General features: G+C 40.7%; 1 protein-coding gene and 1 non-coding gene across 2 annotated transcripts in view; one reads left to right on the top strand and one right to left on the bottom strand.

Moving 5' to 3' along the window:
* The window catches only part of KNL1 (kinetochore scaffold 1), a 61,890-nt gene extending 58,690 nt beyond the window's left edge, over nt 1-3,200 (bottom strand). The window contains exons 1-2 of the mRNA XM_023757468.1: nt 3,151-3,200; nt 1,498-1,537 (exon numbers count right to left, since the gene is read on the bottom strand). Coding sequence (XP_023613236.1) covers nt 1,498-1,537; nt 3,151-3,185 — 75 coding nt within the window. The 5' untranslated portion in view covers nt 3,186-3,200. The remainder of the gene's footprint in view (nt 1-1,497; nt 1,538-3,150) is intronic.
* Nucleotides 3,201-11,826: 8,626 nt separating this feature from the next.
* TRNAS-GCU lies at nt 11,827-11,908 on the top strand. The gene has a single exon. It is a non-coding gene; the product is annotated as a tRNA-Ser (tRNA).
* The last annotated feature ends 2,610 nt before the right edge of the window (nt 11,909-14,518 follow it).

Here is a 14,518-nt window from a genome sequence, read left to right as displayed (position 1 = left end):
TCCTGGGGATGTGCCTGCAACCAAGGTACATGCCCTTGACTAGAATCGAACCTGGGACCCTTCAGTCCGCAGGCCGACGCTTTATCCACTGAGCCAAACCAGTCAGGGCAATAAAATATATATTTTTTTTTAAAGGGAATTAATTAGTGGAGATATTTTAATATTGCTATTTGCCCTTTCTCTATAATAGAAGTGTGAGAGATGAAAGGAAATTAGTAAAATGTATATGAATATATAAATTTATTAATAAATAAACAGTAACAAAAGGATATAACAACAGATGCATGATATAAAAACGACAAAAACCTGATATAAAAACAAAAACATGATATAAAAACAACAGTGATGCAAACAATGACTGATAAAGTGATTAAACTTATTCTAATATCTCCCTGTACACCACATTAAGAGTGAAAACACTTTCAGAGTGCTTGACTAATTTCCCTTGTGATGAAGTATTTAGAACTTTAACTGTAACCTCACATGCTCTTCAAACTCGAGAGAAAGCAACATATAACTGACCATGTGCGAAAACAGGTTCAGGTAGGAATATGCCTACTCTGTCTAGAGTTTGTCCTTGTGATTTATTAATAGTCATCACACATGCTGGCATTACGGGAAACCGTCATCGAATCAATTTAAATGGGAGGCCAGTGTCAGATGGGGACAAATTAATTCTTGGAATCAGAACAAGCTCTCCCTCTGCAGATCCTGTTAATACTTAAGTTTCAATGTTAGCTCGTAATCTTTTGATAATAAATCTGGTACCATTACAAAGACCCCATTTACTATTGAGATTTCTCAGTAGCATGATGATTGCACCCACTTTCAATTTTAATTTATGACACGGCATTGCCAAAGGAGTAATACTATTAAGAAATTCGATGGGAAAATTTTCCTTTTCAGCATCATCTGTGGAATCAATGGAATCATCACTCAAATATGTGTGAAAATCTCCACCGAGTATATCCCAAAATTTCTTCATTTAATTTTTGAACATGCTCATTTTTGGACAAAGAATTGCACATTTAGATATATTTTTAATATTATCTATAGATATAGTATTTCCAAAGATAGCTTCATAATAGACCCATTACAAATCATTTCACTTAGACGCTCCGCTCCGAGGGTGGGTTCCTGCCTGAAACCTCGCCTCCAGGAAACAGCTGGGGGAGGGTGCAGCTGTTTCCAAGACGACCCCTGCAGGACTGACTTCCTTCCGGTTGGTCACGCTTCTGGCCGTGATGTTACACCCAGGGTTTTTATATAAGTAGATAATTTATATAGCATACTATTCATAAAATTACCATGAAATTAATGAAATAAAAAATTTTAATGTATATGTAGAATTGTGAGTCAGGTTAAATATTTGAGTCTATCCAGAAAGCAATAGAAGCCAATGGGGGTGGGATGGTGATGCCACAGTCAAAATTACTGTTGTATATAGTCATCATTCAAAAAATGTTAACAATTAACTTAAATATAAGTATTTCTTACTGAGGAATGTCGTCTTCTAACAGGTCTCTCTGTATTGTCACTGAAAGAGAAAAAAAAATTTTATATAGACACTGAAAGAAGAATGAATTTTCAAAAGTCCACAGTATCCCTTACATGCTTTTAAATTGGCCATCACTTTCACTTAACAAACTTGGCATTACTTTCACTTAGCAAAATTTATAACACTAAATTCAATATTTATAGTCAGTGCTTTAACCCTTTGTACACCATAAGCATCTATAGACGCAAGCAGTGGACCTTCCCCACATGCCACGTGGGCCTATAGCTGCAAACTTCGCATATCAACTCTGGTTGCCCAATTTTAAAATCAGACTTGTTAGTGACATCACTGGGTTTGTAAAGAAAATTATGGTAACTTAAATTCGTAAATATTCCAGTGCATATGGAAGAAATTTCAATATTGATATATAGGGCTGTCATTCAGACGTGCAAGAGATAAACACTGAGACACTTGAGATTTTTTTTTTTTGTTCATTGTGACACTTGAGATTTGTTTGTGTTATCATGAATTTCATGCCTAAAATGGTAAACATGGTGTGCATTTTTCATTATTTTTTTACAGATTTGGTCTTTGGAGCATCAACAAAATTTAGTGTTTTTGAGGCTTTTCGTGTCGACGGTTTATTTTTATTTTACGCTCACTTTTGCTTATATTTCCGTAGAATTGAAAATTATTATTTTATTACTGAATTTATCACTGTAATATATTATATTGTGCAAATAAAAGTCAATTCCCATAAATAGCATCAGATGAAGAAATAATTGAACCAAGCACCTCGCAAGAAGAAGAAGATGACATCCTTTATTCAACTTCAGAGTCAGATGATTTTTTTAATTACATTCAAAATACTGTGGCGTGTGGGGATGGTTTCCGTTTTGGACGTGTGGTAGTTAACTGGTTAAAATACATATTGTATACTACAATACTATCTCTTAAAACACAGTACAACATAATTTAAAATATTTACAAAGGTACAATTATAAGATAAATGGGCTATAAATCAAGAGATTCTAGTTCTGGTTTTACTATTGTGTGATTTTTTTAGAACAGGTTGTAAACATTCAAATGCCTATAGAGGCAAAACATATACTTTAGTAAGTGCAAGAAAAATAGGTGGGATGGAGACTATAATGGAGAGTTCCTGACTAGTCTGAAGGTCATAGCCATTACTCCACCCAGGTTAATTGTTGCCAAGCATAAATATAAACCCAGTGTAGCCACAGCTGATTTTTCAAGAGAAGCTGAAAATCTAATTGTTATATAAAATTTTGAAATTTGGCAATTGATTCAAAAATTAAAAAACCCAGCTTAAGGAAAAAAAATTATGTCTCTGATTGTAAACAGGCCACCAGTTTGTGATGCCAACTTTATACAAATCCTTTCATTTCTTTATGCCTCAATTTTCTCATCCTTAAATTGAAGAGATGAGACACGGTCTCTAAAGCCTCTCTCAGTTTTGACTCTAGATGAGTTATATGGCAAGGAAGACCTATTAATAACTTCTGAAATCTTTTTCCATTCTCTTCCAGGGGAAAAAAATAAATGTTACAAAGTCAATAGGTCTTACTAGTTGAAGAAGTATCTTTTCTCTGATAAAGTTTAACACTTTTAGAGGCATTAAATGAACTTACTTTTCTTCATTAGTCTCTGAAGACATCCCATCCATTTTTGAAGAAAACCTTTTCTGTAACAAACACAATATTAGAAAAGGTGAGAAAGAAGAGTAAGTACAACCCATGAAGAGATTAAGAGCAGATATTTTTGTTGTTAATCCTCACCCGAGGATATGTTTTTCCATTGATTTTCAAAGAGAGTGGAAGGGGGAGAGATTGGTTGCCTCTGGCACACACCCTGACAAGGACTGGGGACTGAGTCTGCAACTGAGGTACATGCCCTTGACTGGAGTGCCCTTGACTGGAATCGAACCCACTCTTCGGGCTGACACTCTAACCACTGAGCAACCAGCTAGTGCTAAGAACAGAATTTTAACTTCAGTATTACTTTCTGGGGAAAGACAGAAGGAAAAAAAAAAAAGGATGAAAAGCTACACTATGGGGCCATAAGACCAGAAATTTTGAGAAGTTTAAATTATATACTCTATTATAATCAACACTCCTGGAAAATTATATTTAAAATTATCTATATATATAAAAAGCCAGTGACCGGAACGCTGTAACCACCGAAACGACCGGTCGCTATGATGCCCACTGCGGCCAGCGAACTGGCCCAATCAACCTCTCCCACCCCAATCAAGGACGGGGCAGCTGGCCAACCTCCCCGCCCCCTGCGGCCCTTTCCCTGGCCAGCCCTGCCCCTGATTGCCTCCCCCCACCCCCAGCCCAATAGGGTGCAGGGCTGGCCAGCCAACTTCCTGCAGCCCCTCCCAAAGGCCGGCTCCACTTCTGATGGGCCCCCACCACACTGATTGGCCTGCAGCCCCTACCCCCCACCGGCCCCGCCCCTGGTTGCCCGCCCTACCCCAATAGGGTGTGGGGCCAGCTGGCCAACCTCCTGAAGCCCCTCCCCCAGGCTGGTCCTACCCCTGATGGGCTTGCCCACCCCGATTGACCCGCAGCCCCTTCCCCAGGCCAGCCCCGCCCTGATGGGGCCCCAATAGGAGCAGGCTGGCCAGACCCCATCCATGCATGAATTCGTGCACTGGGCCTCTAGTATTTAAGATAAAATCAGTGACTAACTCTGAATGGGATGATATGGACTTTAGTGGTTAAAATAAAGGTTTGCCCTAGTTTATAAAAATTTATGGATTACATAATAATTCAATCCCAAAATAAAGTTAATTAGGTATCAAACTAGATATGCATATTATGCATGTTTATCTTATGAAAATATAAATATTCAGCAAAACTATTTTATGACGTGAAAATAATGTTTTAAACAGTGCAGTTGATGCCCTAACCAGTTTGGCTCAGTGGATAGAGCATCAGCCTGCGGACTCAAGGGTCCCAGGTTCGAGTCTGGTCAAGGGCATGTACCTTGGTTGCAGGAACATCCCCAGTAGGGAGTGTGCAGGAGGCAGCTGATCGATGTTTCTCTCTCATCGATGTTTCTAACTCTCTATCCTTCTCCCTTCCTCTCTGTAAAAAAATCAATAAAATGTATTTTTTTTAAAAAAAATAAACAGTGCAGCTGATTACACTTACAATTCCACTCAATGAGTGATTGTCTTGGAAAAAGTGTGAAATAAGAGGCATAACCTGACATTTCCTCAATTGGTCTTAGCTCTTCCCTAGCCATTACTATATGAGATTTTTACTTTATGCATTAACTTTTAAACCTCACCCCTGGGTAAGAAAAAATTCCATTAAAGAAAAAAAAGAATACTAGAGATTTGACTCAACAATATTAACATTTCTATTACAACACTAAATGAATACCATATACTCAAACTGTTAGAATCCATGTTCTTATTTTAGCAATAAATAAAAACCCTGTTATTTAAAAGATATCTTATTTTATATGCTTTCATCCTATGTAACAAAAACAATTTAGGAAACGATTCTTCATAATGCACCTGAAATTCAAACTGAAATAAAAACGTTTATTTTTTAATATCAATTTATTCAATCAGCTATACATATATATGAGGGCATTTATTAGGATTTGATCTCTGACCCTCTCATTTTGTCCTCCATTACTTTATGCTCATCCATTCTTCTGGTATCACTTACCCCCTTGTTCACAGACAACACCCATATCTAGTTAAAGTAATATTTTTAAATTTTAGTTTTTTGTACATAGTATAAGAAGTTGATTGTACAAGATTAGTTTTTATAAAGCATCTTCAATTTCCTCATTTCCCCAAAGCAACCACTTTCACTACTTTAAGCTAACTATTTTGTATTTTAAAAAAGCTCTTTCCGCCCTGACCGGTTTGGCTCGGTGGATGGAGCGCCAGCCTGCGGACTCAAGGGTCCCGGGTTCGATTCCGGTCAAGGGCATGTGCCTTGGTTGCGGGCACGTCCCCAGTAGGGGGTGTGCAGGAGGCAGCTGATCAATGTTTCTCTCTCATCAATGTTTCTAACTCTCTGTCCCTCTCCCTTCCTCTCTGTAAAAAATCAATGAAATATTTTTTTAAAAAAATTAAAAAAAAAAGCTCTTTCCTTGCAACCACCTCCATCTAACATACACAAGCATCCACCCTACCCCACCATACACAGATAAATACAATACAAGAAAAGTTGCCCAGCCAGTATGGCTCAGTGGTGGAGTGTCAACCTATGAACCAGGAGGTTCAGGTTTGATTCCGGTCAGGGCACATTGATGCCCGGGTTGCGGGCTTCATCCCTGGTGTGGGGCATGCAGGAGGTAGCAGATAAGTGATTCTCTCTCATCATTGATGTTTCTATCTCTCTCTTCCTCTCTGAAATCAATAAAAAATTTTTTTTTAAAAAAAGAAAAGATTGCCCTAACCGGTTTGGCTCAGTGGATAGAGCGTCAGCCTGGGGACTCAAGGGTCCCAGGTTCGAATCCGGTCATGGGCATGTATGTACCTTGGTTGCAGGCACATCCCCAGTAGGGGGTGTGCAGGAGGCAGCTGATTGATGTTTCTCTCTCATCGATGTTTCTAACTTCTCTATCCATCTCCCTTCCTCTCTGTAAAAATAAATAAATAAATAAATAAATAAATAAATAAATAAAATATATTAAAATAAAAAAGAAAAGATTACACTACATTAATATAAAAATCCTAAATAAATAGCAAAAAGGAGCTAGCAATTTGTAAAAAGGATATATATCATGGTCATGTTGGTTTTATTCCAGAAATGCAAAACTTATTTAACATTAGAAAATTAATTTTATAATTGATCATACTAACAGATTAAAATGAAAAAATCATATGATCATCTTAACCAATAAAAAAATGTTTGATGAACTTTAAACATCCTTTCATGTTTAAGACAAAAGAAAAACTTAGCAAACTAGGAATAGAAAGTAAATCCGTTAATCTAATAAACAATATCTATTGAAAAAACAATAGCAAACATCAATTTAATAGTGAAACTTTGAAAACTTTCCCTTTGAGACCAAACAAGGGTGCCCTAGCAGGTGTGGCTGAGTTGATTGGAGCATTGACTGGTACGCTGAAAGGTGGAGGGTTTGATTCCAGTCAGGGCACATACCTACTAGTAGATACCTAGATTGAAGGATCTCTCTCTCTCCCCCCTCCTTTCTCCCATCCTCTCTCTAAGACCAATAAAAGAGAAAAGAGAGAAAGATTAAACAAGTATGACAGCTATTTCCACTTCTTATCCATCATCAAGTCTTAATAGTTCTATTTCCAATATATATTCCAAACCCATTCACTTCTATTGTTAGTACTACCACCGTAGTTCAAGCTACCATTATCACTCGTGTACAATACTGCAATATCCACCTCACTGGTATCCCTGTTTTCACTCTTATCCTCCCCTTCCCGCCCCCCACCCCCCGCTCATCCTTTTCCCACTTATTAGGCAGTTATCTTCCCCTACTTAAAACTCTTCCATGGCTTCCCATCATACTGAGATAAACTTCACCAGGACCTACCAAAGCTCTACAATACCTGATCCCTATCTGTCCCTCAGACTTCATACTGTCTCTCATATCACTGTCTTCCTTATTCACCATGCTGGCCACACTAGCATTTCTATTCTTGCACACACAAAGCTCTTTCCTGAGTCATTAAATTTATATTCTCCCTTGTCAAGAAAGCCAAGAAAAGCACGCTTTGTAGCACTGCATATGTCTCCTTTGTAATATTACCACACTGTAATTTAAGTCTGTTATGTAAATTAATTTATTCCTGTTATCTCCCCAAACAACCCTTGGCCCAACAGTAAACTATTTTTTTAAATGTATTTTATCGGTTTTTTACAGAGAGGAAGGGAGAGGGATAGAGAGTTAGAAACATCGATGAGAGAGAAACATCAATCAGCTGCCTCCTGCACACCCCTACTGGGGATGTGCCCACAACCAAGGTACATGCCCTTGACCGGAATCGAACCTGGGACCCTTGAGTCCGCAGGCCCACGCTCTATCCACTGAGCCAAACTGGTTAGGGCAACAGTAAACTATTGAGAATAGGGCTGGTGTCTCTTAAGTTCAGAGTCCAGCATAGTACCAATTTGCTGAATGAGTAATTAAGAAATAATTCTTAAAAGTTACTTTATGATCACTCACTTGCATATTTTTTCTCTTTTTGAGAATATTTTAAAATTCAGTAACATATTCAAATTCACAAATAATGATATTAAATACTATCTAATCAGAATCACCTAAACATCTTCACTGTTTAAAATTAGCATTGAGCATCATTCCTGTCTAATCTACAAACTAGCTGGCACTTATGTGGAGAGATTAAAAAATTATTTAAGTCTCCTTTTAAAATTATTCTATTTATCACATAACTATAAGTTCCAACTTCAACAGAAATAGGAGACCCTAGATTCCCATGTTAAGCCTCATTTATAAAATTCTGTTATAACCTGGCCAGCTTGGCTCAGTGGCTGAGCGTCGACCTATGAACCAGAAGGTCACGGTTACACCTGGGGTGCTACTGTATACTCAGAGGTGTCCTGAGATATTTTAAAGTTTGTGAGAAATGGCAGTTCCCAACATGTCAGGCACCGCATGAACTACTAGCTCAAAATAGTACCTATTCGTATTACATTAGTTTTGATAACATATAGGATGTCCCCCAAAAATGTATACACACTTTGAATGATTATAAAGTCAGAATTTATTAACATACAGTTCATTTTCAAAATTTAAAAGAATCTACATAAATGAGTATTTTTTTTTTTTTTGTCAATGGCTGTTTTTAAACTGATGACCATTCTGGTCCAGGCACTGCTGAGAACTTGAAGCAATGGAATCACAAACATCAAAAATCATTTCGTTGAGTATTTGTGTGTCCTCAATTCGTCGAATGTTGCCAGTATCCCCATAAAAAGTCTAGTGGATAAATTTTTTGTTGTTGTTCAAAGCTTAGTCTAACTTCACCCTTTATTTCAAATCAGTTAAATCTGAAAAGGACTGAAAATTAAGTGTTAAAGTGTAATCAGCTGTTAAAGTGTGAATAAATTTTGGGGGGCGACACCCTGGGAATTATAAAGGCAGTGTTTGTACTTCAACTGCGTTTTTAGACTTCCAGTAGCATTTTAGGATGAACTTCCTTTGTTCAAAGCTTAGTCTGGCTGAAAAGAAACATTAATTGAGCTATCAGCTGTTAAAGTGTGTATACATGTTTTGGGGACACCCTGTATTATTGCAAAGCTGGGTCTTTAGCAGATGCTGTGATATAAAGCAGTTCTTTTAATCAACGTAGTACAGGAAATGAGGGAGGCAGTGGCCGATCTAACTCCAAGATTTGAGAAGCTGTGCAGTGCTCAACAGGCACACATATCCAATCTATAATAATAAAAGTGTAATATGCTAATTAGACCAGACGTCCTTCCGGACCAAGCTACAGAGGGCAGCGGGTGGGGGGCAGCAGGTGGGGGCCAGGCAGAAGTGGCAGAGGCCCGAGGCCATCGTGGTGGTGGGGGCCAAGCTCCTTGCACGAATTTTGTGCATCGGGCCTCTAGTTAGTAAATAATTGTGATTAATAAAATTAAGCCCTAACTGGTTTGGCTCAGTGGATAGAGCGTCGGCCTGCGGACTGAAGGGTCCCGATTCCGGTCAAGGGCATGTACCTTGGTTGTGGGCACATCCCCCGTAGTGGGTGTGCAGGAGGCAACTGATCGATGTTTCTCTCTCATCAATGTTTCTAACTCTCTATCCCTCTCCCTTCCTCTCTGTAAAAAATCAATAAAAATATATATTTTTTAAAAGAATAAAATTAAAATATATTTTCCTTTAATTTATGCATATTATTAATTTTAAAAGGCTACTATGTAGTTAGGAAATACATTTGTTTCAACTTAATAGCAACTCTTTAAGTTGTCTGGACCTAACTATTTAACAAATGGAACCCATAAGTATTTCCTTTGGCTGAAAATTAAGGAACTACTAGTCTAAATAACCCAGAGGTCTGCAAACAAAGCTACTGGGCCAAATGAGGCCTTCAAAGTGGAGTGTGTGTGTGTTTGTTGTTTTTTTTACATTTTGAATGGGTTGTAGAAAACAAAACACAACAAATAAAAAAGAATATGTGACAGAGACCATGCCAGCGACCATGTAGTCTGAAAAGCCTGAAATATTTACTTTCTGGCTCCCTGTCCACTCCTGTACTTACACTAGCAATAACTAGAGTTAATGTGTTCCATGGTGACCAGTGACAGGCCCGCCCAGTGCTGTCCGACACAGTAGCTATTTAAACTTAAGTTAATGAAAATAAAATTTAAAATTCCCTCCTTCAGTCACAGGGGCCACATTCCAGGTGCTCAATAGTCGCATGTGACTGAAGGGTGCCGAGCTGAACAATGCAGATGTAAAACATTACCATCATCACGGAACCTGCTATTGGACAGCTGTCCCACCAGTATCCAGAGTGGCTAATACAGTCAGTCTCTTACTTATCATCAAAAACACCATCAGTACTACCAGGCCAAACATTTTTACTGTTTTCATCTCTTTGACATCTTGTAGAACATTCCCAGCCATCACACAGTCACGAAGAATTACACTGCTTTGAACTTGACCTTCAATTAGCAAAACCTTAGGGTACATTTACCTCCATACGTCATTCCTCCAAGGTACAGCTCAGATGCCGCTTTCTCCAGGACGCCTCCTTTCGTTTCCACAGTCAGAGGTATCAATCAGGCCCTCCTCTGTGCCCCACAACTGTGACTCGCCCTATGGTCCTTTACCTGGCTGGTACCCTAATCATTTGTGCACCCTGTTCCCTTTCTGGACTGTGGGCTCTTTTAGATTGGGGACTCTGAACCAGCTGCTCCCCGCCCTAGCCTAAGGCAATATGACACCCGATACATAATCTGAGGAATTCGATTGATCTACTTCAATTGAAATGAAAGCTTCAATCTTAGTATCTAGAGCAGCGGTTCTCAACCTGTGGGTCGCGACCCCTTTGGGGGGTCGAACGACCCTTTCACAGGGGTCGCCTAAGACCATCGGAAAACACATATATAATTACATATTGTTTTTGTGATTAATCACTATGCTTTAATGATGTTTAATTTGTAACAATGAAATTGGGGTCACCACAACATGAGGAACTGTATTAAAGGGTCGCGGCATTAGGAAGGTTGAGAACCACTGATCTAGAGCGCAAGTTCTGCTGAGTCTTCTCTGACATGTCTGTGAACTTATGGGCAATTTTCAAAGATTTTTTTTTTTCTTAAACTCTAGTACTAAGGTAAACAAGCAAGAAAAAGGAGCTTTCGCTCTGAGCTAATAATGAACAGAGGAAGATTTGTGAAAGCTTATATTTGGAGGACTAATACCGGCTTATTTGCTAATGTTATTTTATCTGCCGGAAACGGAGAGCCTGTTAGGTGCCGGTAGCACCCCAAACTCTGTAAATAAACCACGACAGGCCGAGAGTGTGAAATCACTCGCTGCTGTCACGTCACTTAAAGACAAAAACAGACGGAGTCGGAAACACGAACCTCGGGGAGCTACGCAGGGCAAGAGCGGCGGGTGCGAGACGGGCCGAGATCACAGACCGCAGGCCGCGGCGGCGCCGGGGACCCCGGGGTGGGGCGGGAGCTGCTCGTGGGGAGGGGCGGCGGCAGCAGGAGCGGGCCCGGCGCTTTCGGGGCTGCCGGGCTGAGAGGCGCGTCCCCGGCCTCCCGCCCCCGGACTTTCAGAGCCCTCAGACGATCCCAACTGCCCCCCGCCGTCCCCGCCGGGAGCCCGGAACGAAAGCCCGTTCTCCTTACCTGCGAGCCTCCCGCCGACAAATTCTCCTCAGACCTTTGGGGGTCCGTGGTCCTTAGGGAGCAGCTCTCCACGGCCTCGGCGTCTCCGCGCAACGCCGGGCAGCCTCCGGGCCGCATTCAAATCTAACCGCCCAGATGCTGCGCAAGCGCAAAGCCGCTCTATGCGTCGGCTCCGCCCCTTGGGCGCCGGGGCAGCCCCCTTCCGAAGGCTCCTTTAACCCAGCTTCCTTTCCAGCCTGCACGCCGATTTTATCTCCTTCGGGGTTTCTCGTTGTCTACCAATTTTTTTGTTGTTGTTTCCCTCATTGCAGACCTCCCATATCGTGGGAGCAGCCATCTTCTTCTGATTACTTGGTATAAAAAAGATCCGCGCTTTGCTTCCGTACAAAATGGCGGCCATCATAATATTGCGTCACTGGCCCTGGTATTACTCCCTATAGCTACCGGGAAGAGGTAGGCTTCTGGGACGAGGTGGCCGAGTGGTTAAGGCGATGGACTGCTAATCCATTGTGCTCTGCACGCGTGGGTTCGAATCCCATCCTCGTCGGAAGTAACTTTTGCCTCAGATTTGAATAGACGTATTTATTTGCGGAAATAAAATAGTTGAATAGATTCCAGTTGTGAGTTTACTAGTCCGTTTACTTTAGCACCACGAATCTCAGGTTTGAGATATTTAAAAGACAGCTTTTGGAGCGTTCTGAATTCACAGGTGAAGAAAAGGGAAGGAATACCGACAATGCAGCTAAAAATGCGGAGCCGTTCATCAATCTGGATGTAAATAACCCAGATTTTAAGGCTGGCGTAATGGTTTTAGCTAACCTTAAGACTCAAAATCATAATGATTGCCTGGTAATGCTTACGGCAATTCGCATTTTGGTGCAGGAGCGCCTGACACAGGATGCAGCTGCTAAAGCAAATCAAACAAAATAGCAATTGCCCGTTGCTTTAGATAAGCATATTCTTGGTTTTGACACAGGACATGCAGTTTGTTTTTTTCTTAAATACATTTTCATTGATGTCAGAGAGGAAGGGAGAGGGAGAGAAAGGTAGAAACATCAATGATGAGAGAGAATCATTGATCGGGTGCCTCCTGCACACCCCCTACTGGGGATCAAGCCCCCACCCCAGGCATGTGCGCTGAGGGGAAATCTAACGGTGACATCATGGTTCATAGGTCCGTGCTCAACCACTGAGCGACACCAGCTGGGCGGGGAAGATGCAGCTCTCAATAAAGCTGCTCAAATTCTGCAAGTGCTTCCCTGGCCAGGTTGCCGAGGTGGTTAGAGCGCCCTCCCCCTACACCAGTGGTTCTCAACCTTCCTAATGCTGCGACCCTTTAATACAGTTCCTCATGTTGTGGTGACCCCCAACCATAAAATTATTTTCGTTGCTACTTCATAACTGTAATTTTGCTACTGTTATTAATCGTAATGTAAATATCTGATATACAGGATGTATTTTCATTGTTACAAATTGAACATAATTAAAGCATAGTGATTAATCACAAAAACAATATGTAATTATATATTCAATATGTGTTTTCCGATGGTCTTAGGCGACCCCTGTGAAAGGGTCATTCGACCCCCAAAGGAGTCTCGACCCACAGGTTGAGAATAGCTGCCCTACACCAAGTTTACAGGTTCAATCCCCAGTCAGGGCACACAAGAATCAATGAATGTGTAAATAAGTGATAGACACTGATCTTAACCTTTCCCTGAAATAGGCTCTCTCTCTCTCTCTCTCTCTCTCTCTCTCTCCCTCTCTCTCTCTCTCTCTCTCTCTCTGACCTTTGCAGATGCTGTCCTTACTTCTCTCTGGAGCAGGCACCCACTCACCAATACCTCTTTCCCATCTACCCCTGCCTGGCTGGCTCCTGCTCCTCCTTCATCATCAAGCCTCCCCTAGTCCTGCAACCTAAAGCTTCCTCAGATTTCCTTTCAACTAGCCCATGTGTTCTCTTTTGCTTCAGGACCTTTGGTCCCCTTCTAGATGCTCCAGTAGTCCCTGGGTTTCCCCCAGCACTTGCCAGACAGTATTTAAATTGATCAATAGTGCTGCAGCCTCTAAAAACGGCATCATTTTTCTGAGTTTTGCCTGCTTCTTGCAGTGATAACTTCCTATAGAAAATTGATAGGCCTATCAATGTGCTGAGTCTCTACAAATAAAAAGTAAGTGGATTCTCTTCTCAAAGGAAAATCTTCAGCTGTGGAAGTTCTGAAAAGACAAAGCACTGGAAGTGTCTAGAGGTAAAAAAGAAAGAAAGAAAGAAAGAAAGAAAGAAAGAAGAGAGAGAGAGAGAGAGAGAGAGAGAAGGAAAGAAAGAAATTTTGAGTGAAAACTTACTTTTCTATACCTCATTTCTGTACGTGTTTTTATGTAGTTCATTTGTGGTGTCTTTCATATGAATTGCAGTAAGACTTGCTCCAACAGTCCATTTTTTTTTTTGCATTTATGGTCTATTCATCTATGAGAACCATTTTTACCTTTTTCTAAGAGAATCAAAAGAATCAACAACATGCTAGATTATTTAAAAGCCCCCGGGGAGTGTGGAGGGAATACTTGAATTAGTAATGGAAAAAGCAATTTATTATAAACTAAGGGAATATGAAAGTTAGAGGCGCCATCTACTGGACAGCAGCTACCGCAAGACTTGCACAAGATACGTAGTTCTAAAGGAATGGCTGCTAGGTTTGGAAAGATCTCCATTACTCTCCCAAATTTGTCAACAAACCGCAGCTCAAGGAAACCACTCTCCATCAACACCAGGGTTCTTCTCCCCAAGTCCTATCCTGAATCATTGCAGGACCCCCCAACCTCTGGAAGGCCACTGGAGAAAAAAACATTGCAGTCAAATGCATTACCAAGATACTGCAGCTCTCTTAACAAACACTTCAGTGCCCGGGAATAGTTCTTCATTATCCCAGTCCAGTTTCCAGAAGAAGATGCATTATGTTTGGAGAATGAGGAGCTCTGCTAAGAACCGTCCAGTATTTAGTTGATGATGGTCTGCAGCTGGGCAGGCCCTTAGGGTGTCAGAAGCCCTATATGACATAGCTCTGAAGAAATAATTGAAATCAATGATTTTTATGTGTTTGTTTGTTTGTCTACAGTTTTATTTAATTCTTGCAAGAAAAACCCAGACTCCAGGCTGCAAGAC

This window comes from Myotis lucifugus, unplaced genomic scaffold, assembly GCF_000147115.1.
Source record: "Myotis lucifugus unplaced genomic scaffold, Myoluc2.0 scaffold_109, whole genome shotgun sequence".
NCBI lineage: Eukaryota > Metazoa > Chordata > Mammalia > Chiroptera > Vespertilionidae > Myotis > Myotis lucifugus.
Note: the sequence above shows the minus strand (reverse complement) of the source record. Positions and strands in the feature narration are given on the sequence as shown.